This window comes from Papio anubis, chromosome 2, assembly GCF_008728515.1.
Source record: "Papio anubis isolate 15944 chromosome 2, Panubis1.0, whole genome shotgun sequence".
NCBI lineage: Eukaryota > Metazoa > Chordata > Mammalia > Primates > Cercopithecidae > Papio > Papio anubis.
In genome coordinates, this window is record NC_044977.1 from 141,185,029 (window position 1) to 141,211,274 (window position 26,246).

Below are 26,246 nucleotides of genomic sequence, written 5' to 3' on the forward strand. Positions count from 1 at the left end.
ATTCATCCTTCAAAAGATGCTCCTGAGAAAACCTCCTCAGATACCCCAAGCCCGATCAGCTGTCCTGTCTCCTGTGTTCTTCCTTCTTGGTCCTCTGGAACAGCATTCACTTTGTGATACACTGACTTTTTTTTTTTTTAACCTGTCTGTTCTCTCTCTCTCTTAAACCAAGAACCAAGAGCAAGGCCTGTGACTGATTCCGTTTTATATTTTAGGGACCTTCCCCAGACCAGGAACACACTAGATGTTCCCCAGGCAAGTATTAAAGAACTGAATAGATGAAGAGCAAGGAACATCATCAGAAAACAGTAAATAGCGTGGTGACTATTGTTTCCCCAAAGCAAGCAGAGCCTGAGACAAAGCTTAGATGAAGTTTATTTAGGAAAGGCTGGGCATGGTGGCTCACACCTGTAATCCCAGCACTTTCAGAGGCTGAAGTGGGTGGATTACCTGAGGTCAGGAGCTTGAGACCAGCCTGGCCAATATGGTGAAACCCCATCTCTACTAAAAATACAAACATTAGCCAGGCGAGATGGCATGCGCCTGTGATCCCAGCTACTCAGGAGGCTGAGGCAGGAGAATCGCTTGAACCCAGGAGGCAGAGGTTGCAGTGAGCCGAGATTGCACCACTGCACTCCAGCCTGGGTGACAGAGAGAGGCTCCCTCTCAAAAAAAAAAAAAAAAGACATTTATTTAGAAAAGTGATTCCAGGCCACAGGACTGAGGGACTGGGGAGAGGGGAGTAGGCGAGGAAAGAAAGCCAGCACAGGTGCATTATCGGCCGCTCACTGCCTTAGGTAACTGAGGCTCAATCCGGCTGGGAGCTTCTGAGGCACTGTGTGTGTAGAAGGAACCTCAGAATTGTCCACTGAGAGAGAGAAGAGGGAGGTCTTCACCCTCTCGTTTTCATCCCCAGCTCATCAAAGGGTACCCCCTATCATGGTAAGTACCCTGCAAGCCCAGAAGGCAACCAGGAGGCAAACAAATGTGTCCTGTGCCATGCTGCAGGATCCAGGAGACATCAGGCAGCCAAAGCCAGAGCCGTCGGCCACACGTGCACAAAACTGGTTGCTGCGGCAGTGGCTGAAGTTGTAGCTGGGCCAAGAGGATGTGCAGCATCCATTTCAAGTCTGTATAAGAGTAGGTGAAGTTAAAGCTAGAAAAGTCGTGTTAAGGTTATATTGTAGAGGGCCTTGAACATCAGCCCAAAGCTTTATTTTACCACTCAGGATTTCCACACAATGCAGTAATATAAATGGCAGTACCAAGGGGGTGATTTGAGTTCCTTTCGCCTCCTCCCTCAATAACCCCAATCTGCCATTCTCCAAAAAAAAAAAAAATAATTAGACTTAGGACATCTACAATGCAGAGTCCTGGCCTCCTGGGACACCCATTAATCAGTTGCTCATGATTTAGCCACTATATCAGAACAGTACTGGGAAGCACCCAGTCGGGTGCAACTGTCTCTCTTACCTGACTCTGGTGGAACACCTATATGAAAATCTGCCATAGTTGCTGTCTCTGTCCTTTTGTGGTAAATTAGATTTTCTCGAACAGTCAAAGATCAAAAGGCAGAGACTGAGGAGACCTTTAAGATTTATTTTCTGTCATAGGTGAGTTCATAGCCTGGAATCACCAACACATTGGGAAGTTCACGGCAAGATGATTGCTTGAGTCCAGCGATTTGACACCAGACTGAGACAAGATTATGGAGTTCTGGTGTGACATTTAATTAAAACTCTTCATCTGATCAAGGGCACTGTCACTATTGGTGACAATGTAAATTACCCATCACCCAGAAATTCTGCCTCTGGGAATTTATCCTAAGACACTAATAAAGAATGTGGGCTTACACTTAGCTACACGAATATTCACCAGACTGCTCTTTTAAAAAGCAAAAATTGAGAAACAGCTTAAATTCCCAAAAGAAAGGGATTAGTTTAAAAAAAAAAAAAAAAAAGATAGATGTAAGACTGGGCACGGTGGCTCACACCTGTAATCCCAGAACTCTGGGAGTCCAAGGCAGGTGGATCACTTGAGCTCAGGAGTTCAAGACCAGCCTGGGCAACATGGTAAAACCCTATCTCTACCAAAAATACAAAAAATTAGCTGGGCATGGTGGTGCATGCTTGTGGTCCCAGCTACTCAGGAGGCTGAGGTGGGAGGATGAGGTCAAGGTTGCAGCGAGTCAGATCACGCCACTGCACTCCAACCTGGGTGACAGAGTATAGACACCGTCTCAAAAAAAAATTTTTAAAGATAGGTGTTCCATGCTGCCATAAGTGTAAACACTATATATATGTACACACACACACACACATATTTATATATTATACTCTAACATAAGGTTAAAAGAATCTGTAGTATTCCCCAGGTTAATATTGGATGGATGGGATTATGAATATTTTAGATGTTCTCTTTGTATGATTTGCCCATTATGAGCACGAACTGTTTTTATGATACAGAAAAATAATGAACAAAATTCACTGGTTAGGGGTGCAGTTTAGAGTCCCATTGCTCAGGCTTAAAGTGAGCATAAATTTCCCTCTTTTTCTGGTTGCAGCTCATGAAGCAGTTTAGTCCAATAGACATTATCCACCTTCTCCAGGGCATGCCCAGCACTGCAAACGGCACAAAGGTGGGGATACAAAGGTGAAGATGGGGTACGTTCCCTCCCCCTGAGAGATTCAGGCCAAGTCAGCATACATACACCTCAGCAGAAACGCACTGGACATCTCAGGGAAGCCTAGAATTTGAAGCACTCCTGGGCCTCCCAGAGACGAGATACTACATTAAAGTGCGTTGTAAGGCAGCACTATACTAATGTAGGCTTCCAAATGCCTCCCATCGGAGGAACCAGCTCACAGGAGAAGCTAAGTGCTCTCAGGAGAGCTGGGGTGTGGAGTGAACAGCACGTGAGGAAATGGTTATGTGACATCTTTATGGCAAGCACATACAGGCAGGATTTTTTAAATGTCGCAGCTATCCTTCCAGTAGGAATACTCATCCGACAGAGTAATAATACTTTCCTCCTATAGAAGAATACTACAAAGACACTATATTAAAGGAAGACATTTCACTTTCCTTTGATACTAGACATCTTCTGTCTTCTTGTCTGAGTTTCAAGTGTGCTGATGCCGATTTTCTTCATTGCAGTTGCATGCTGCCCTCTAGTGTTTGTCCATATTATTACACCCTGTTGTAATAGGTTGAAGGTGGAGGGGAGGGACCTCTGGGGGAAAGGAAATGTATTGGACATGGGATAGAACTGTCAAAAGCACGCAAATAGCCACTTAAATGGTGAAACACAATCAATGGTCCTATTTTTTCTGTAACAATAAAAAATGTTCTTGTTTTGGGTCGGAATAACAACAGCTAATATTTATTTACCATGTGCCAGGCACAATGCTAAGGGCATTGCAGACATTAAATCATTTAACCCAATAGAAGAAATAAGACGTAGTGTTTCATAGATCAGTAGGGTGATTATAGTTTAGAATAGCCTATTGTATATTTCAAAATAGCTAAGAGCATAATTCAAATGCTTCCAGCAAAAAGGAAGGAAAAGTATTTAAGGTGGTGGCTGTCCCAAGTACACTGCTTTGTTCTTAACAAGTTATATAAATGTATTAAATTATCACATGTACCCCCAAAATATGTATATCTATTATGTATCAATAAAAAATAAAATTCTAAAAAATTTCATCCAACAATCCAAAGAGGGGAGAACTATCAACTGCTCTGTGTATGTGCAGTGCTTCAATGTCACATCAAAACAAAGCAAAATCAGGGAACAGAGTGATTAATGGGCTACAGAGCAACATGCCTAAGTTTTGTTGTGACTTCTGCAATACATACCTCACCCATGCCTGTCCATCTGTGGGAACCTACCATTGCAGTGGGAGGAAACACAAAGAGAATGTGAAAGACTACTACCAGAAATGGATGGAACAGCAGGCTCGGAGCCTGGCTGACAGAACAAAGACTGCATCTCAACAAGGAAGAACACCTCCGACTCTGTTCTCTGCTCCTCTTCCTTCAGGGGCGATGATCCAACCTCTCCCACCCGGGCTCTTTCTGTTCTTCACCAGGTATGATGCCAGCAGCCCGTCAGGGAGGCCCTCCCATGATGCCAATGATGGGCCCCCCTCCTCCTGGATGATGCCAATGGGATGTGCTCCTGGAATGAGGCTGCCCATGGGAGGTGATATGGTTCTGTGTCCCCACTCAGATCTCACCTCGAGTTGTAATAATCTTCACATGAGGTGGGAGGGACCCGGTGGGAGGTAATTGAATCATGGGGGGTGGGTTTTTCTCAGGCTGTTCTCGTGATAGTGAATAAGTCTCACGAGATCTGACAGTTTTGTAAAGGGGAGTTCCTCCACACACGCTCTCTTGCCTGCTGCCATGTAAGACATGCCTTTGCTCTTCCTTTGTCTTCCACCATGATTATGAGGCCTCCTTAGCCATATGAAACTGTGAGTCCATTAAACCTTTTTCCTTTATAAATTATCCAGTTTCAAGTATGTGTTTATCTGCAGCATGAGAACAGACTAATACAGGAGGCCACATGCCAATGATGCCTGGGCCGCCAGTGATGAGACCTCCCACCCTCCCACAATGGTGCCCACTTGGCCCCAAATGACTTGACCAGACAGATAAGAATAGAGGCAAGCCTCTTTAGATCAGTTTTATATTACTTGTTCTGCTTCACTGGGAGATCATGGTGCTGTGACTCTGGGTGTTTTCTTAACAGCATGACAAAGAAGACTTGCTCCTCCTTCCTATCAAAAAGAGAATAGTATTGGAGGGGAGAAGTGGGACCAGAAAAAGTGCAGTTTTCATTTGTATTGTGAAATGTGAAAATAAAATTATCAATTCTATCAGTTAAAAAAAAAAAAGGAACAAAATCAAGGGATACATGATGGATAGAGGAATATCAGAATGAAGATACACGCAGATGGCAGGGTCAGTGCTCTGTACTGCTGTTATATTAACTGTAGTTAATAATATCTGGGTGGGGAGCTTTCAATTTACCCTCAAAAGTAAACCATTTCCTTTCCTTTTCAAAAGACAACTTTTTTGAGATATAGTTCACATACCATACAATTCACCCACTTGAAGTGTACCATTCAGTGGTGTTTAGTATGTTCACAGAGACGTGTAAGAACACCACAATGAATTCTAGATCGTGTTCATCACCCCAAAAGAAACCACATGCCCATCAGCAGTCACCCCCCATTTCCCCAAACTCCACTGATTCTAGAAAATCATGACTCTACTTTCTTTACAGATTTGCCTGTTTTGCCTATTCTATATTTCATACAAATAGAATCACACAATATATACACGGTCCTTTGTGACTGGCTGCTTTCCTTTAACGTAATGCTTTCAAGATTCATCCATGTTGTAGCATATATAATTCATTTATTTTTATCACTAAGTAATAGTCCATTGTAAGGACACACTACATTTTAATTATCCATTTATCAGTGGCTGAATGCTTGGATTGTTTCTACTTTTTAACTATTACAAATAATGCTGATACAAACATATGTGTACAAGTTTGTGTGCGGACCTATGTCTTCATTTCTCTTTGGTGGAACTGAAGTGGAATTGCTGGGTCATAAGGCAACTCCATGTTTAACATATTGAGGAACTTCCAGACTGTCTTCCCAAAGCAGATGCACCATTTTCCATTTCCTCCAATAGGGTATGAGAGTTCCAGTTTCTCTGCATTCTTCCCAATACTTGTTACTGTCTTTTTAGCTATAGCCATCTTAGTGAGTGTGAAGTAGTACTTCATTGTGGTTTTGTTTTGCATATCCCTGATGGCTAACAATGTTGAGCATCTTTTTGTGTAAAATCACTTCTTTTTAGCAGGGACATGAATGAAGCTGGAAGCCATCATTCTCAGCAAACTAACACAGGAACAGAAAACAAAACACCACATGTTCTGACTCATAAGTGGGAATTGAATAATGAGAACACATGAATACAGTGAGGGGAACATCACACACTGGGGCCTGTCAGGGGATGGGGGGCAAGGGGAGGGAGAGCATTGGGACAAATACCTAATAGATGTGGGGCTTAAAACCTAGATGATGGGTTGATAGGTGCAGCAAACCACCATGGCACATGTATACGTATGTAACAAACCTGCACGGTCTGCACATGTATCCCAGAACTTAACGTAATATAAAGAAATATCCAAAAAACTCACTTATTTTTGATACTGGTAATACAGTAGTCACACAGACCACATTAGCATAAACTACTTTTTCTTTTGTTAGCATTCTAAACATCTCAGATAAAATTGTATGTAACAAACAATAAAAGAGATGGGGTTGAACATTCTGAAGATGGTAAGTCATTAATTCATTTATTTGAGCCCCGCTTAGAGGCAAGAGATGGTGCTGGGTGCTGGGAGCAGGGCAGACAGCCACACTGGGGCAGCCTCTGCCCACATGGAGCTTAACATTCTATCAGATGGGCTGGCCTTAAACAACTATTTACATAATTAAATAATCACATGCATAAAAAGCTCTGTAAAAGACAAGTAGCAGAGGCTCTGAAACTTATACCAAAGGGTCCTGATGTCATCTAGAGGTACACACTTGGATCCTCAGGGTGTACATGGTAAATGTGGTCATGGGTGGAGATAAGCTTATTTAGGGAAAAGGGGTAGATTTAGAAGAGAAGGGAGATCAGGGATGAGGCATGAGTCACTGCAATATGTAAAGGTTTCATAGAAGAATATTAGCCAAGCAGAAGAGTTAAGGAGGAAGACTAAAGAGGTAGGATGAAAACTGAGAGTTATCCAAGCTAAGAGATGAGACAGTCTCAAGGAGACAGGAAATCACAATACTGGAAACTGCCAAGAGGAGATGTACAACATGATGACCAAAAAATCTCCATCGGATTCAGCGCCAGAGATGTTATGGTGACCTTAGCAGCAGTGGATGTGGCTGAATGGTGGGAGGTGAAATCAGCCTGGAGTGAGGTGAGCACTGTGGGAGAGGTAAGGAAACAGATAATACAAGTGGTCAGCTCCTTCAAATCTGTGTCGGTAAAAGGCAGAGAGGGGGAAGTAGCAGCAGGCAGATATCTGGTCAAGGGAGGGCTGCATTTAAGATGGCAAGATGAGGCGTGTTTAAATGTAGACAAGAAGGATCCACTCTACTGGTAAGGACAGGAGGATGAAGATACAGAGAGACGGCATAGCTCAGTGACAAACAGCTCAGCTGCTGGAGCTAGACCACTTGGGTTCAATTCTAGCTTCGCCTGCTGCCTGTGGGACTTAGGGCAGGGTATTTGGCCTCTCTCTGACTCTGTTTCCTCATCTGTAAAATGAAAAAAATAAAATGAACTACTGTTATAATGTTAAATAAGAATGAATAGAAAGGGCTGAGGTATAGATGGAGCCACTTTGCTGATGTAGGATTCCAGAGCCACACCAAATTTCCCCTCTCACCTGAGTTTTGCCCCTAGAGACACATGATTGTTCTCTTTTAATTTCTCACAACTGGACAATTACTGACTCAAAGGGGTTTGCAATGGACTAAATGTCTGTGTCCTCCCAAAATTCATATGTTGAAATCCTAACCCCCACTATGATAGTATTAGGAGGTAAGGTCTTCAGGAGGTAATTAGGTCATGAGGGTAGAGTCCTCATGAATGGGATTAGTGTCCTTACAAAAGGAACCCCAGAGAGCTTTCTCACTGTCTTTGCTTCATGTGAGATAAAATAGGAAGAAAGCAACCTGCAACCTGCAAGAGGGCCCTCCCAGAACCTGACCATGCTGGCACCCTGATTTATTTCCCACAGCCTCCAGAATTGTGAGAAATAAATTTCCATTGTTTATAAGCCATCCAGTCTACGGTAATTTGTTATAGCAGTGTATTACTCTGTTCTCATGCTGTAATAAAGACCTACCTGAGACTAGGTAGTTTATAAAGAAAAAAAAGCTTAATGGACTCACAGCTCTACATGGCTGGGGAGGCCTCACATTCATGGTGGAAGACAAAGGAGGAGCAAAGGCATGTCTTACATGGCAGCAGGCAAGAGAGCATGTGCAGGGCAACTCCCATTTATAAAACCATCAGATATCATGAGACTTATTCATTGTCACAAGAACAGTACGAGGGAAATGACCTCCATGATTTAATTATCTCTACCTGGTCCCACCTTTGACGTGTGGGGATTATTACAATTTGAGGTGAGATTTGGGTGGGGACACAGTCAAACCATATCATTCCACCCCTAGCCCCTTCCAAATCTCATGTCCTCACATTTCAAAACCAACCAAGCCTTCCCAATGGTCCCTCAAAGTCAACTCATTTCAGCATTAACTCAAAAGTCCACAGTCCAAAGTCTCATCTGAGACAACGCACCTAAGAGCACCTAAGAGCCTGTAAAATCAAAAGCAAGTTAGTTACTTCCTAAATACAATGGGGGTACAAGCATTGGGTAAATACACCCATTCCAAATGGGAAAAGTTGACCCAAACAAACGGGTGCAGTGGTTCATGCCTGTAATCCTAGTACTTTGGGAGGCTGAGGCAGAAGGATCACCTGAGCTCAGGAGTTCAAGACCAACCTGGGCAACATAGTGAGACCTCGTCTCTACAATAACTTTTTTAAATTAAAAAAATTAGCCAGGTGTGGTGGCGCACACCTGTGATCCCACTTACTTGGGAGGCAGGAAGATCACTTAAACTGAGGATGTCAAGGCTGCAATGAGCTATGATTATGCCACTGTACTCCAGCCTGGGTGACAGAGTGAGAGCCTATTTCAATCAATCAATCAGTCAGTGCACCACTTTTTAGAGGAAAAGCCTCTCAAGTCTTTCTGGGATTTGAGGTCTTCCATTTCATCAAGGTATTCTGGATGGGTAGCTTTAAGGGTAGGGCCTTTCTGACTCAGCCTGGGTGCCCCAAAGACTTCAGCACCAGAAAGAGTCACTTTTTTAGTCCAGGCAGTGTCACCTACTTGTTTGAAACAGCATCTAACTGCCCAGAAGCCACCCTGCCCCTCTCTATAATGTGCTTCCCCACAAAACTAGTAGAGTTTGAACTGACAGTTACTTCTCCTCAAGTGAGATCCAATTCCCTGAATGCTTCAGGGACAGTATTGGGTGGTGGCTACAGTTCCACCTGACCTCCTGTCTAGGTCTCTTGGCTTTTCTATCTATTCAGATTCCTTGCCTGAACTTTTGATATAATGATTGTAGTGATCTGCCTCTGTATCTAACATCAAGACACTCGGCAAGTTTTCTCTTGAAACTGCATCTCCAACTCGTTTCCACCAGATTGGATTCTCTATGCTTGAGAAAAGAACAGCACAGGACTAGCCACCTGCTGCTTGGGACATGACGCCCTGGGCCTGGCTTCTGTCCCTGTTAGTGCCACCTTTTTTGTTTCCTTCACACTTGGGCTCCTTCCTGTTTTTCTAGTTCTGTCCTCTACTATCCCACTTCGGAAGGATTTCAGTAACAAGGAGTAAAGGATCACCTCTCCCCCTTGCCTGCTAAATGCAACTGAAATTGGAAATAAAACGACCCAACCTCAGCTAAGTTGCAGATGCCAGTCATCAAAAATGAAACCTATAGATTCTATCCATTTTAGTAATTTCCCCGGAAGGCATAATTATTTTTTTTTTTTAATTTTTATTTTTCTGAGATGGAGTTTCGCTCTTGTTGCCCAGACTGGAGTGCAATGGCAAGATCTTGGCTCACTGCAACCTCTGCCTTTCCGGTTCAAGCAAATAGGGTTCAACCCTCCACTTCCCAAGTAGCTGGGACTACAGAACTGCACCATCACGCCTGGCTAATTTTGTATTTTTTGTAGAGATGGGGTTTCTCCATGCTGGTCAGGCTGGTCTCCAACTCCCAACATCAGCTGATCCACCCAAATCAGCCTCCCAAAATGCTGGGATTACAGGCATGAGCCACCGAGCCTGGTCTGACATAATCATTTTCAAATTGATCTGTCCTTGTTTTTAATTCCATTCTGTAGCTAATATGGGAATTCAGTTACTTAAAAAATTCAATCTCTTAAAATTAAAAAAGGGGGCTGGGAGTGGTGGCTCACGCCTGTAATCTCAGCACTTTGGAAGGCTGGGGCGGGTGGATCACTAGGTCAGGAGATTGAGACCATCCTGACTAACACGGTGAAACCCCGTCTCTACTAAATATGCAAAAAAATTAGCTGGGCGTGGAGGCAGGCACCTGTAGTCCCAGCTACTCGGGAGGCTGAGGCAGGAGAATGGCGTGAACCCGGGAGGCGGAGCTTGCAGTGAGCAGAGATTGCACCACTGCACCCCAAGCTGGGTGACAGAGCTAGACTCCATTTCAAAAAAACAAAAAAATTAAAAAAGGGAATCAATTAAACAAATCATGCCCTATCTTGTACTGAAGAACCAAGATCTACCTATATTCATAAAATTCTCATTAAAGTATGAATTAAAAGCTATAAAAATAATATGCTGCACACGTCTTTCTGAAGTAAGCACACACTGAAATCTGCTAATCAGTGATTCATCAAGTGAGGAGCTTTAACTGGCTTTCCAGGATATTCTATTGGATTAACAAGGGAGAAAGAAAGCAGGTATTAAGAAATCAAAAAGTGAAGTGATTATGTTCATCCATGTTAAGGAGTTTACCTAGACTTCAATGATCCCCTCAATAATACAATGGTGAAGGATTCTAGAATCCCGCAGCTGAAAATGTCGAGTTCGATTATATTATTGTTATACACATTCCTTTTCATCAACTCGTAGAAGCAAATCCAATACAAGCTAATTGAGCACAAGATGCGGTGTTCTTAAAGTTTCATCCCTGAAGCAGCTGCATCAGCATCATTTGGAAAATTGTTAGAAATAAAAATTCTAAGCTGGGCGCAGTGGCTCAAGCCTGTAATGCCAACTCTTTGGGAGGCTGAGGCGGGCGGATCACAAGGTCAGGAGATCGAGACCATCCTGGTTAACATGGTGAAACTCCGTCTGTACTAAAAATACAAAACAAACAAACAAAAAAAATAGCCGGGCGTGGTGGTGGGCGCCTGTAGTCCCAGCTACTCGGGAGGCTGAGACAGGAGAATGGCGTGAACCCGGGAGGTGGAGCTTGCAGTGAACTGAGATTGCGCCACTGCACTCCAGCTTGGGCGACAGAGTGAGACTCCATCACACACACACACACAAAAAATTCTCAGATCTGTCCCAGACCTACCGAATCAAAAATCCAGGGGAGCCCAGGTGCCCGTGACTCACACCTGTAATCCAGTACATTTGAAGGCCCGTGAAGATCGCTTACAGGGGCCAGGTTTTGGGAGTTCAACCTGGGCAACAACATGGAGACCCCAATCCTAAAAAAAAAAAAAAAAAAAAATTAGCCAGGCATGGTGGTATGCACCTGTAGTCCTACCTACTCAGGGTGCTGAGGTAGGAGAATCACTTGAGCCTGGGAGTTCAAGGTTATAGTGAGCTATGAAAGTGCCACTGCACTGCAGCATGGGCAACAGAGAAAGATCCTGTCTCAAAAAAAAAAAAAAAAAAAAAAAAACCTCAGGTCAGGGGACACTCATTCATCTATCTATCTGTGCATCTGTCATCTCCCATCTCATCATATCTATCTATCTATCTATGTGTGTGTGTGTGTATTGTATTTACACTTTGAGTTTCACCGGATACGTGCAGGCTTTGTGCGTTTGTTACATGGGTATACACATGCTATGGTGGTTTCTGCACCCATCAACCCGTCATCGTTACGGTGTTTGTCCTAAATGCTATCCCTCCCTAACCCCCAATCCCCAAAAGGCCCTGGTGTGTGATGTTTCCCTCCCTGTTGTCCATGTTTTCTCATTGTTCAGCTCCCGGCGCTGGTGAGAACGGCAGTGTTTGGTTTTCTGTTGCTGGCATTGGTTTGCTGAGGAATGATGGACAGCTTCATCCATGTCCCTACCAAAGAGGAGATGCACTCAGCCTTGTGTGATAATATGTGCATTTTCTTTATCTAATTCCTATGTGGTGACATTTATGGGTTGGTTCTAAGTCTTTGCCATTGTGAACAGTGCTGAAATAAACATCACGTGGGCATGTGTCATTATGTGGTGATTTATAAATCCTTTAGGTACTCCTTACTGTGTTGGTTAGGTCAGATGAGTATTTCTGGTTCTAGATTCTTGAGGAATTGTCACACTGTCTTCCACAATGGTTGAACTTATTTACCTCCCACCAACAGTGTAAAAGCATTCTTGTTCATCCTCTAGTGTTTCTTGACATGATACCCATTCTAACAATGGGGTTTTCTAAATATACAATCATGTCATCTGCAAACAAAGACAACGGTGACTTTAATAGCCTATTTGAATACCCACTTGGTTTTCTTTCTCTTGCCTGATTGCCTGTTGCGGGAACTTCCAACTATGTTGAATAAATTGGTGAGAGGACATCCTTGTCTTGTGCCAGTTTCAAAGGGTATGCGTTTTCAGTATGATATTGGCTGTGGGTTTGTTATAAATAGCTCTTATTATTTTGAGATACGTTCCATCAATACCTAGTTTATTCAGAGTTTTTAGCATGAAGGGCTGTTGAATTTTGTCAAAGGTCTTTTCTGCATCTATTGAGATAATCATGTGGTTTTGTCGTTGGTTCTGTTTATGTGATGGATTACATTTATTGATTTGTGTATGTTAAACCAGCCTTGCATCCCAGGGATGAAGCCGACTTGGTCATGGTGAATAAGCTTTTTGATGTGTTGCTGGATTCAGTTTGCCAATATTTTATTGAGGATTTTCGCATCGATGTTTATCAGGGATATTGGTCTGAAATTTTCTTTTTTTGTTGTGTCTCTGCCAGGTTTTGGTATCAGGATGATCCTGGCCTCATAAAATGAGTTAGGGAGGATTCCCTCTTTTTCTATTGTTTGAAATAGTTTCAGAAGGAATGGTACCAGCTCCTTTGTGTACCTCTGGTAGAATCTGGCTGTGAATCCGTCTAGTCCTGGACTTTTTTTGGTTGGTAGGCTATTAATTACTGCCTCAATTTCAGAACTTGTTATTGGTCTATTCAGGGATTCTACTTCTTCCTGTTTTAGACCTGGGAGGGTGTATGTGTCCAGGAATTTATCCATTTCTTCTAGATTTTTTTTTTTTTTTTTTTTTTTTTTTTTGAGACAGAGTCTTGCTCTGTTGCCCAGGCTGGAGTGTAATGGTGCGATCTCGGCTCACTGCAAGCTCTGCCTCCCAGGTTCACGCCATTCTCCTGCCTCAGCCTCCCGAGCAGCTGGGACTACAGGCACCTTCCGCCACACCCAGCTATTTTTTTGCATTTTTAGTAGAGACGGGGTTTCACCATGTTAGTCAGGATGGTCTCAATCTCCTGACCTTATGATCCACCCGCCTCGGCCTCCCGAAGTGCTGGGATTACAGGCGTGAGCCACCGCACCTGGTCATTTCTTCTAGATTTTCTAGTTTATTTGCATAGAGGTGTTTATAGTATTCTCTGATAGGATCAGTGGTGGGATCAGTGGTGATATTTGTATTTTGTATTTCTGTGGGATCAGTGGTGATATCCTCTTTATCATTTATTGCATCTATTTGAATCTTCTCTCTTTTCTTCTTTGTTAGTCTGACTAGTTGTCTATCTATTTTGTTGATCTTTTTAAAAAACCAGCTCCTGGATTCATTGATTTTTTGAAGGGTTTTTCATGTCTCTATCTCCTTCAGTTCTGCTATGATCTTAGCTATTGTCTTACACTAGCTTTTGAATTTGTTTACTCTTGCTTCTCTGGTTCTTTTAATTCTGATGTTACAGTGTCGATTTTAGATCTTTTATGCTTTCTCTTGTGGGCATTTAGTGCTACAAATTTCCCTCTAAACACTACTTTAAATGTGTCCCAGAGATTCTAGTACATTGTGTCTTTGTTCTCATTGGTTTCAAATAACTTATTTATTTCTGCCTTAACTTCATTATTTACCCAGTAGTCATTCAGGAGCAGGTTGTTCAGTTTTCATGTAGTTGTGCAATTTTTAGTGAGTTTCTTAATCCTGAGTTCTAATTTGATTGCACTGTGGTCTGAGAGACTGTTTGTTATGATTTCTGTTCTTTTACATTTGCTAAGGAGTGTTTTACTTCCAATTATGTGGTCAATTTTAGAATAAGTGTGATGTGGTACTGAGAAGAATGTATATTCTGTTGATTTGGAGTGGTGAGTTCTGTAGATGTCTCTTAGGTCCATTTAGTCCAGAGCTGTGTTCAAGTCTTGAATATCCTTGTTAACTTTCTGTCTCGTTGATCTAATATTGACAGTGGGGTGTTAAAGTCTCCCATTATTATTGTGTGGGAGTCTAAGTCTCTTTGTAGGTCTCTAAGAACTTGCTTTATGAATCTGGGTGCTCCTGTATTGGCTGCATATATATTTGGGATAGTTAGCTCTTCTTGTTGCATTGATCCCTTTACCATTATTTAATGTCCTTGTCTCTTTTGATCTTTGTGGGTTTAAAGAGTGTTTTATCTGAGACTAGGATTGCAACCCTTGCTTTTTTTTGCTTTCCATGTGCTTGGCAAATATTCCTCCATCCCTTTATTTTGAGTCTATGTGTATCTTTGCACATGAGATGGGTGTCCTCAATGCAGCACACTGATGGGTCTTGACTCTTTATCCAATTTGCCAGTCTGTGTCTTTTAATTGCGGCATTTAGCCCATTTATATTTAAGTTAATATGTTATGTGTGAATTTGATCCTGTCATTATGATGCTAGCTGGTTATTTTGCCGTTAGTTGATGCAGTTTCTTCATAGTGTTGATGGTCTTTACTTGGTATGTTTTTGCAGTGGCTGGTACTGGGTGTTCCTTCCATGTTTAGTGCTTCCTTCAGGAGCTCTTGTAAGGCAGGCCTGGTTGTGACAAAATCAGCATTTGCTTGTCTGTAAAGGATTTTATTTCTCCTTCACTTATGAAGTTTAGTTTGGCTGGATGTGAAATTCTGGGTTGAAAATTCTTTTCTTTAAGAATTCTTTTCTTTAAGCATGTCGAATATTGGCCCCCGCTCTTCTGGCTTGTAGGATTTCTGCAGAGATCTGCTGTTAGTCTTATGGGCTTCCCTTTGTGGGTAACCTGACCTTTCCTTCTGGCTACCCTTAACATTTTTTCCTTCATTTCAACCTTGGTGAATCTGACGATTATGTGTCTTGCCGTTGCTCTTCTCAAGGAGCATCTTTGTGGTGTTCTCTGTATTTCCTGAATTTGAATGTTGGCCGTCTTGCTAGGTTGGGGAAGTTCTCCTGGATAATATTCTGAAGAGTATTTTCCAACTTGGTTCCATTCTCCCCGTCACTTTCAGGTACACCAATCAATGTAGATTTGGTCTTTTCACACAGTCCCATAATTCTTGGATTTCATAGTCCCATATTCCTTTTCATTCTTTTTTCTCCAATCTTGTTTTCTCACTTGATTTCACTAAGTTGATCTTCAGTCTCTGATATCCTTTCTTCCGTTTGATCAATTTGGCTGTTGATACTTATGTAGGTTTCATGAAGTTCTCGTGCTGTGTTTTTCAGCTCCATCAGGTCATTTATGTTCTTCTATAAACTGGTTATTCTAGTTTGCGATTCCTCTAACCTTTTTTCAAGGTTCTTAGCTTCCTTGCATTGGGTTGGAACATGCTCCTTTAGCTCGGAGGAGTTTGTTATTACCCACCTTCTGAAGCTTACTTCTGTCAGTTCATCAAACTCATTCTCTGTCCAGTTTTGTTCCCAAGCTGGCAAGGAGTCATGATCCCTTGGAGGAGAAGAGGCATTCTGGGTTTTGGAATTTTCAGCCTTCTTGCACTGGTTTCTCCGCATCTTCATGGATTTATCAACCTTTGGTCTTTGATGTTGGTGACCTTTGGATGGGGTTCCTGAGTGGACATCCTTTTTGTTGATGTTGATGTTATTCCTTTCTGTTTGTTAGTTTTCCTTCTAACAGTCAGGCCCCTCTGCTGCAGGTCTGCTGGAGTTTGCTGGAGATCCACTCCAGACCCTGTTTGCCTGGGTATCACCAGCGGAGGCTGCAGAACAGCAAAGACTGCTGCCTATTCCTTTCTCTGGAAGCTTCATCCCAGAGGGGCACCTGCCAGATGCCAGCTGGAGCTCTCTTGTATGAGGTGTCTGTCGGCCCCTGATGGGAGGTATCTCCCAGTCAGGAGACACAGGGGTCAAGGAACCACTTGAGGAGGCAGTCTGACCCTTAGCAGAGCTCGAACACTGTGCTGGAAGATCAGCTGCTCTCTTCAGAGTTGGCAGGCTGGAACGTTTAAGTCACTGAAGCTGCACCCACAGCTGCCCCTTCCCCCAGTTGTTCTGTCCCAGGGAGATGGGGATTTTATCTATAAGCCCCTGACTGGGGCTGCTGCCTTTTTTTCAGGGATGCCCTGCCCAGAGAGCAGGAATCTAGAGAGGCAGTCTCGCTACAGCGCGGATTTGCAGAGCTGCGGTGGGTTCCACCCAGTCCAAACTTCCTGGTGGCTTTGTTTACACTGTGAGGGGAAAACTACCTACTCAAGCCTCAGTAATGGTGGACGCCCTTCCCCCCACCAAGCTCGAGCATCCCAGGTTGACTTCAGATTGTTGTGCTGGCAGCAAGAATTTCAAGCCAGTGGATCTTAGCTTGCTGGGCTCTGTGGGGGTGGGATCTGCTGAGCTAGTCCACTTGGCTCCCTGGCTTCAGCCCCCTTTCCAGGGGAGTGAATGGTTCTCTCTTGCTGGCATTCCAGGTGCCACTGGGGTATGAAAAAAAAACTCCTGCAGCTAGCTCAGTGTCTACCCCAATGACCACCTAGTTTTATGCTTGAAACCCAGGGCCCTGACAGCCTAGGCACCAGAGGGAATCTCCTGCTGTGCGGGTTGCGAAGATCATGGGAAAAGCATAGTATCTAGGCCAGTGCACCATTCCTCACGGCACAGTCCCTCAGGGCTTCCCTTGGCTAGGGAAGGGAGTTCTCCAATCCCTTATACTTCTCAGGTGAGGCAACACCCCACCCTGCTTCAGCTCGCCCTCTGTGGGCTGCACCCATTGTCTAACCAGTCCCAATGAGATGAACTAGATATCTCAGTTGGAAATGCAGAAATCACCCACCTTCTGCATCGATCTCCCTTGGAGCTGCAGACTGGAGTTGTTCCTATTCAGCCATCTTGCCAGCAATCGTTTTGTGTGTGTGGGGGGTGGGTGTGTGTGATGGAGTCTCGCTCTGTCACCTAGGCTGGAATGCAGTGGCGCAATCTCAGCTCAGTGCAACCTCCGCCTCCCAAGTTAAAGTAATTCTTCTGCCTCAGCCTTCCAAGTAGCTAGAACTACAAGTGCACGCTGCCACGCTCAGCTCATTTTTTTTTTTTAATTTTAGTAGATACGGGGTTTCACCGTGTTGCCCAGGTTGATCGCAAACTCTGAGCTCAGGCAATCCACCTGCCTCAGCCTCCCAAAGTGCTGGGATTACAGGCATGAGCCACCATGCCTAGCCAGCAATCTATATTTTAATAAGCCTTCCACATAATTCTGATGCATGCTCTAGTTTGACAACCACCACTTGAATTCCCCCTCCCTTAACACACAGAAGTATCAGGTGTCCCTCCTCATGTATGAAGCCATATTGGTATCTCTCCTGGCTGGGCTTGTCCTATTAGCCCACTGTGGGAATTAGATGTAATTCTCTACCTCTCTTAACCAGGGTCCATGATGGAGACTGCTAATTGTTCCCCAGGGTCTATGCTACTCTTCTTCCTACATTACAATCACTGGCCATCTCTACATGCTGTCACAACTTTTAGCAAGTCATACAGTTTCCCAGCAGGAAGTGATGCATCCAATCCTCTCTGGCCTCTAGCTATGGCTGTACAAATAATTGGTTTGGACCAATAATGTGTGGATGGAAGTGATGCATTCAACTTCCAGATTATATTCTTTAAAATAAACAAGCAAGCAAGCAAAAATCTGGCTGCCTTCTTCTTCCTCTTTCCTTCCCAACCGGAATATTGATATGGTATCTAGTGTGAGGGTGAGGACCTCATCTTAGGGGATGGTGGTGCAACAAGATAGATGAAACCTAAGTCCCTGGATGCTTGTAGATCAGAGCTGCCCCAATAACCTAAACTATCTTCTTCTGGACTACTATGGGAGAGAAATCAATGCACTGCAATCTTGTTGGAACTAACATATTTTTCTTTGTTACACAACCTACCCTATATCTTCTTTAGAAGACGAAGCTTCCTTCCTAGAACTTCAACCCCATATCCTTTCCTAAGGTTGAGATTTCATTCCCATAAACCTACCTATCTTAGTCCATTTGTACTTCGAAAACAAAATACCTCAGACTGGGTAATTTATAAACAACAGAAACTTTTCACAGTTCTGAGGACTGGGAAGTCCAAGACCAAGGTGCCACCAGGTTTAGTGCCTGATGAGGGCCTGGTCTCTCGGCTACCAAGATGGTGCCTTGTTGCTGTGTCCAGGAGTGACAAACACTGTGTCCTTACATGGAGGATGTATAAAAGAGATGCAAGTTCTCTCAAGCCCTTTTGTAAGGTAATTAATCCCATTCATGAGGGCTCTGCCCTCATGGCTGACTCACTCCCTAAAGGCCTCCACCTCTTAATACTCTCACACTGATGATTAAGTTTCAACACATGAACTCTGGAGCACATTCAGACCACAGTATCACCTTTTATATATTTCCCCACCAAAGACAGTTGCCACTTTCCATAAAGTACTTCTATTCCGGTAATGATGAGCTATGTAATTTTCCCACTGAGGACATCTACAAAAGCCAGACAAATGTATTTGTTGAAAACTCATAAAGGCACAGAAGAACTAGCAAGGCACTTTAAAATAACTAGGCTAAGATAATGAAGAAGAGGAGAATCTGGAGAGGTGTCTTTGGGCTTGCTTTTCCCCTGAAGCATTTGCCAATTCTAGAACAGGTAACTGAGAGTCTGAGTAAGATTTATAATGGTCTTGACTGGCTAAGAAAATGGAAAAATGAGAGTCAAAGCTAACCAAGGGTAGAAGAGAGGTGCTGGTAACTCCCCACCTGAGACTGGGGCCTGAAGGGCTGCATTTTAAGCATATTTTAAGCATAAGGGTGAAGTAGAAATAGAATATCCTTGCAGGGACACAATCTAGTTTTGAATCATTGTAATCACTGAAATTGGATTAAGATGATCCTGAATTATGAGGCCTCCTAGGTGCCTTCCTAAAGCGAATATAATTCCTTCCAGAGGAACTTAATCCTGAACCTCAAATTTGTCCACCTTTTTTTTTTTTTCAAATAACATCTGGCATAGGATAAAAAATAACCAGGTATTTAAGGAAACAAGACTACATGAATAGTAACAACAATAACAAAATATTAAGAGCAAGGATAAAGTGGATGCCACTGCTAATTAAGAGGCAGAAATGGGCATTCAGAAATCATCTTCTGAAAAGAGCTTGTCGGGAGAAGAGAATGTGATGTTTAGAAAGATGCCCCTCATAGCTAATGCAACCAGGCACTTTTTTTTTTCTGTTGCCCAGGCTGAAGTGCAGGGGTGCAATTACAGCTCACTGCAGCCTCAACCCCCTGGGCTCAAGCAATCCTCCCACCTTGGCCTCCCAAAGTGCTAGGATTACAGGTATGAGCCATCGCGCCCAGCTTTAGGAACATTCTTAATTAGCCATCATCAAAGCTACAGTTCTTTCAAGTTGTTCTTCTACCATGAATCAGAACAATGCTTAATTAAGGTATTCTGAAGAGATACTGTACTTTCTTCATGGATGTGCTAGGGAGCTATCTATAGCCCATTCAAAATATTCTATATGCAAATAAGTTGTTTAAGCTGGACAAAAATTCACTTTCCTACCTTTCTCAAAGTGGTGGTATTCATGGCAGTCTTTGAGAGAAAATGGAAAACAGAAAAGGAAACAAAAGGAACAAAACTGGAGGCATCACACTACCTGACTTCAAAATATACTACAAAGCTGTAGTAACTAAAACAACATGATACTGACAAAAAACCAGACACACAGACCAATGGGACAGAATGAAGAACACAAAAATAAATTCACATACTTAGAGCCAACTGATTTTCGACAAAGGTTCCAAGAAAGCACAATGGAGAAAAGACAGTCTCTTCAATACATGGTGATGGAAATTGGATATCCACATGCAGAAGAATAAAGCTAGACCCATATATTTTACCATATACAAAAATCAAATCAAAATGGATTAAAGACTTAAGTGTAAGACCTGAAACAATAAAACTAGTAGAAGAAAACATAGGGGAAATGTTTCATAACATTGTTCTGAGCAAGGATTTTTTTGATAAGACCCCAAAAGCACAAGCAACAAAAAGAAAAAGAGACAAATAGAATTATTTCAAACTAAAAAGCTTCTGCACATCAAAGGAAACAATCAACGGAGTGAAGAGACAAGTTGCAGAACAGGAGAAAATATTTGCAAATCATACATCTGACAAGGGGTTCATATCAGAATATATGAGGAACTCAAAAGCTAAATAATAATAATAATGATAATAATCTGCCAGAGTATGGTGGCTCACATCTATACTGCCAGAACTTTGGGAGGCCAAGGTGGGAGACTCACTTGAGACCAGGAGTTCAAGACCAGCCTGTGCAAAATAGTAAGACTCTGTCTCTACAGAAAATTTAAAAATTAGCCAGGCATGATGGCACACACCTGTAGTCTTAGCTACTGGGGAGGCTGAGGTGGAAGGCTCACTTGAACCCAGGAATTTGAGGCTGCAGTGGGCCATGATTGCACTGCTGCACTCTAGCCTAGACAATAGAGCAAGAATCTGTCTCAAAAAAAGAAAAAGTGGTATATAGATACAATGGAATACTATTCAGCCATAAAAAAGAATTAAATCCTGTCATACACAACAACATGGATGAATCTGGAGGACATTATGTGAAGTAAAATAAGCCAGGCATAGAAAGACAAATACCTCATGATCTTGATCATACGTGGAATCCAAAGAAGTTGATCTCACAGAAGTACTTAGTAGGACAGTGGTTACCAGATGCTGGGGAGGGTAGGACAGAGAGAAAATAAAGAGAGGTTGGTCAACAAGTACAAAGTCACAGTTAGATAGGAGGAATAAGGTCTGGAGTTCTACTGCACAGTAGAGTGACTATGGTTAACAATATTACATATTTTAAAATAGCTAGAAGAGAGAATATTGAATGTTCTCATCACAAAGAAATGACTGTATAGTTTGGCTGTGTCCCCACACAAATGTCATCTTGAATTGTAGTTCCCATAATCCCCATGCATCGTGGGAGGAACCCTGTGGGAAGTAATTGAATCACGGGGGCAGTTACCACCATGCTGCTGTTCTTATGATAGTGAGTGAGTTCTCACGAGATCTGATGGTTTTATAAGGGGCTTTCCCCACTTTGGCACAGCACTTCTCCTTCCTGCCATCATGTGAAGAAGGATGTGTTTGCTTTCCCTTCTGCCATAATTTTAAGTTTCCTGAGGCCTCTCCAGCCATGCTGAACTGTGAGTAAATTAAACCTTTTTCCTTTATAAGTTACCCAGCCTCAAGTATGTCTTTATTAGCAGAGTGAGAAGGAACTAATACAAATGATAAATATAAGAGGTGATGGATATGCTAAATATTCTGATTTGATTTTCACACAATGTACCACATATTGAAACATCACACTGTATCCCATGAATATGTACAATTATGATGTGCCAATTAAAAACAAAATTAAAGAAAGGCAAACAAAATATCAAATGATGACAATATACAATATTATATATATATAATACAATTACATAATATTATATACTTGAGATAGGAAATTTTTTAAAAATCCATTACCTCTTGATATGGTTTGGCTCTGTATCCCAACCAAAATCTCATTTTGAATTGTAATCCCCACGTGTTGAGGGCAGGACCTGGTGGGAAGTGATCAGATCATAAGAGTGGTTTCCCTCATGCGGTCTTATGATAGTGAGGGAGTTCTCAATGAGATCTGATGGTTTAAAAGTGGCAGTTTCTGGCCAGGCACGGTGGCTCACACCTGTAATCCTAGCACTTGGAGAGGCCAAGGCGGGTGGATTACCTGAGAGCAGGAGATCGAGACCATCCTGACTAACATGGTGAAACCCCATCTCTACTAAATAGACAAAAAATTAGCTGGGTATGGTGGCGGGCTCCTGTAGTCCCAGCTACTCGGGAGGCTGAGGCAGGAGAATGACCTGAACCCAGAAGGCCAAGCTGGCAGTGAGCCAAGATTGTGCCACTGCACTCCAGCCTGGGCAACAGAGCGAGACTCTGTCTCAAAAAAAAAAAAAAAAAAGTGGCAGTTTCTCCTACACTCTCTCTCTCTCTCCTGCCACCAAGTAAGACGTGCCTTGCTTCCCCTTCACCTTCCGCCATGATTGTAAGTTTCCTGAGGCCTCCACAGTTATGGGGCACTGTGAGTCAATTAAACCTGTTTATTTTATAAATTATTCAGCCTCAGGCAATTCCTTATAGCAGTGTGAAACCGAACTAATATACCTCTGAAGCATTCAATACATTAGAAGCTAACATTTTCTAAACGGAGGTATGTGGTCCTAAAAAAATAAAATAAAATACAAAATCAATCCTCAAAAAGAAAATAGGCCAGGTAGCTGTAATCCCAGCACTTTGGGAGGCCGAGGTGGGAGGCTTGCTTGAGCCCAGGAGTTCAAGACCAGCCTAGGCAACACATTGAGATGCCATCTTAGGAAAAAAAAAAAAATGAAGAAAATAAACAATAATTAAATTTTATCTCAAAATAGCGCCATGAATTAAGTGAAAAGGTACTGATATTTCTGTTGGGGTCCGTGCCGGGGGTGGTGGGGAATGAAAGAACACACAAAAGACAAAGACACACAGAGAACATGGCGGCCGCGCTCAGAGCCTCCGCCTCACTTTATTTATACCCCATAAACCCCACGTCAGCAGAAAGAATGCAATGCAAAACAAACTTTCTTTTCCCAGATGTAACCTTCTACTCAGTTCCTTGTTTCTATGCTCTTCCTTATCTGCCCGCCTTCTTGGCGCCTACGGGAGTTCATTAAAAGTTCAATTGGAGATACTGTCCTTGAGCCCTATCTATTCTCAGCATACTGTTTTCAAAGGCCCCTGCATATTTCCATTCTACACACCAAGAAACTGAGGCTCAATAACCCCAAAGTCACAGTTAGTCAGGGCAGGTGCCTGGTTCTTAAATCTCAAATTCATGAGTCAAGCTAGACACCAGGAACGGGGAAGGGGAAAATGTAAACTGACCCAGCATCATATTATCTCTGAACAGCCAAAACAAGAGAGTGGCATCAACTCATGGGAAAATAAGACACTGTTGTTTGCGTAGTAAGTAGATCCGAGGGAACGAGATTCCATAAAATGTTCAAAAAAGGCCTTAAATAGAGGGTCTAAACAAGGAGTACTTAAACAAATTAATTCACCACACAATTGAGAAAATGCCAGGGCAGTCACAGAACTGAGCTAGAGCAGGCACTTCAGAGTAAGCACAAGCACTGTCACCCTTGCTCTCTGCCAGCCCCATGTCACATCCCCACATCCTGACTTCCAGTCTGCTCTCTGAGGACCCTGGTTGAATTTCATAGCTTCTGAGATAGCTTCCAGCATCAAACTGCTACTATTGCCCAGAAAAGAATTGTGCTTTTTCTTATTTTCTTTTTTAAATTCCACTTATCTTATTTGTACCTCAATATCTGTATACATAATTCCCTGTTCTGGCCCTCCTTTCCTGCCCTGAGCCTGCTGGAAAGCTTTTCACTTTCCTTTCTGGTCACCACATTTTGCCCTTCCTTTTAAAGCAACTCAAATGTACCCTCTCATCTGTGCTGCCTGCTCCTTTAGCCTGCAAGATCTCGTCTTTCAAAAATATTCCCTAGCCAGGCACAGTAGCTCACGTCTGTAATCCTAAGAACTTTGGGAGGCCGAGTTGGGAGGATCTCTTGAGCCCCGGACTTGAGACCAGGAATTTGAGACCAGCCTGGGCAACATAGCAGGACGCCATCTCTACAAAAGGTAGTCCCAGATACTCGGGAGGCTGAGGCTGGAGGATCAGCTTAAGACGGAAGGCAGAGGTTGCGGGGAGCTGAGATAGCACCGCTACACTCCAGCCTGGGCGACAGGGTAAGACCCTGTCTCAAAATAAATATAATATAGGCCAGGTGCAGTGGCTCATGCCTGTAATCCCAGCACTTTGGGAGGCTGAGGCAGGCGGATTACCAGGTCAGGAGATCGAGACCATCCTGGCTAACACGGTGAAACCCCATTTCTACTGAAAATGCAAAAAATTAGCTGGGTGTGGTGGTATGTGTCTGTAGTCCCAGCTACTCGGGAGGCTGAGGCAGGAGAATTGCTTGAACCCGGGAGGCTGAGGTTGCAGTGAGCTGCGATCGCGCCACTGCACTCCAGCCTGGGCGACAGAGCGAGACTCTGTCTCAAAATAAATATAATATAATATAATATATAAAATTGGTCAGGCGTGGTGGCACACATTGTTGTCCTAGCCACTTGGGAGACCCAGGTGGAAGGATCACTGGAGCCCAAGAGTTCAGGGCTGCAGTGAGCCACGATGCCGCCACTGCACTCCAGCCTGGGTGACAGAGTGACACCCTGTCTCTCAAAAATAATATATATATATAAAAAACAAAAATTTAAGTAAATACAAAGTCCCAGAAGGACGCAGGTAGTATCTAGGTGGCCAGATGCTTCAGGATTTTCTACTCCAGGATGGATAGATGGGCCAAGCAAGACCCAGATTACAGCAACGAGCAAAATTTATGGGACGCTAAAAATCTCGCTAATCAAGATTAATTAATATTAATCTAACAATATTTAAGACAACTAACATTTAAGGCAATTTTAATACGCTTATTAATGTTTAAGGTAATTTTAAAAATATCCGCAAAAGAGGGCCCAAGGACTGGCGCCTGATTTTGTAAATAAAGTTTCACTGGAAGCTCCAGCAAGCATCTGTCTACTCAATAACCAGACTCCAGCATTCGCAATATCAAATGGCACTGTGTGTGTCCGTCGCTAGAAGCCACTTCCTCCACCCGTTCAAAAAAAAAAAAAAAAAAAAACCAAATAAGCTGAGAGACGAAGAAAAGATCGTTTCTCCGCAGGCTGCCAGGGGTTTCAGAGACGCCGGACGCTGGAGAGCAGGGATAGAAAGAAGCTTGCGGTGACCCCTGCCGGCCGCCGGCACCCACATTCTACCCGGCTAATCGGGTCCTGCCGCTTTAAATCCGGGAGGCTCGGTGGCGCAGGGCAGGCAGTTGCCAGGGGAGACCAGCGCACAACAAAGGCGCGCGCCCGCCAGAGCCTACAGGGGCCGCGGCCACTGAGCTGGCTGTAATCCCGCCTCCCGCCAGCCATGGCCCATTTGCGCTCGCCTAGCAGCTTCGGACATCCGGGGAAGAAGAACCAGAAGGAGTCTGAGGAGTTAGAGGAGGAGGAGGAAGAGATGGAGGAGGAGGAGGAGGAAGAGGTGGAGGAGGAGGAAGAGGAGGTGGAGGAGGAGTTTGTGGGGGAAGAGCAGGAGTTGGAGGCCCCTGAGAAGTTCAGCGATGAGTACCTCTGGAAGGTCATGGACATCGGTGACTACGACTACGACTTCCCAGACGTGCGCCCCCGCTTAGCCAGCATCGTCAGCCCTAGCCTGAGCTCTACGAGCGTGCCCAGCCAGAGCGCGACCAGCACCGAAATGCCGAGCGCCAGCCCACCCTCCAGTGCCTCCTCGCATAAAAGTACCGCCCCCGACCCACCCCTTCTTCGAGGGCTTTCTGGTCCCCAGGGGGCACCTGGTCCACCCACTCCCGTGCCTTCGTCGACCTGCGCGTCGTGCCTGATTTCTAAATGCATGCACCGTTCCATACACCTAATCTCTCTCACGTCCTTGTCAGAGGCACTGAACCCTTGGCTGAGCTGTTGTGATGATGCACGATTTAGGATATAGGCGAAACACTATAAAAGTTGAACTTGGGCATTGCTGTATGGAGTGCTTTTTTATTTTGAGACAAGAGTCTCGCTCTGTCGCCCACGCTGGAGTGCAGTGGCTGCAGCCTCGACCTCCTGGGCTCAAGCCTCCCATCGCAGCCTCCTGAGTAGCTGGAACTACAGGCACACGCCACCACGCCCAGCTAATTTGGCGTCTCACTATGTTGCCCAGGCTGATGGGAGTGCTCATTTTAATAACA

At 43.7% G+C, this 26,246-nt stretch overlaps 1 protein-coding gene, 1 long non-coding RNA gene and 1 pseudogene across 4 annotated transcripts in view; 2 read left to right on the forward strand and 1 right to left on the reverse strand.

The window, feature by feature from the left end:
• Positions 1-3,425: 3,425 nt before the first annotated feature.
• On the forward strand, positions 3,426-4,662 carry LOC101022274 (annotated as a pseudogene).
• LOC103882274 lies at positions 4,515-25,733 on the reverse strand. The gene is made up of 4 exons (XR_001900017.3): positions 25,625-25,733; positions 21,862-21,938; positions 20,977-21,054; positions 4,515-4,784 (listed from the first exon to the last, which is right to left on the reverse strand). It is a non-coding gene; the product is annotated as an uncharacterized LOC103882274 (long non-coding RNA).
• Positions 25,375-26,246, forward strand: part of ERICH6 (glutamate rich 6) — a 44,975-nt gene continuing 44,103 nt past the window's right edge. For all 3 annotated transcript variants that reach the window (XM_021934745.2, XM_021934746.2, XM_017955791.3), the window contains exon 1: positions 25,375-25,796. In XM_021934745.2, coding sequence (XP_021790437.1) covers positions 25,424-25,796 — 373 coding nt within the window. In that variant the 5' untranslated portion in view covers positions 25,375-25,423. The remainder of the gene's footprint in view (positions 25,797-26,246) is intronic.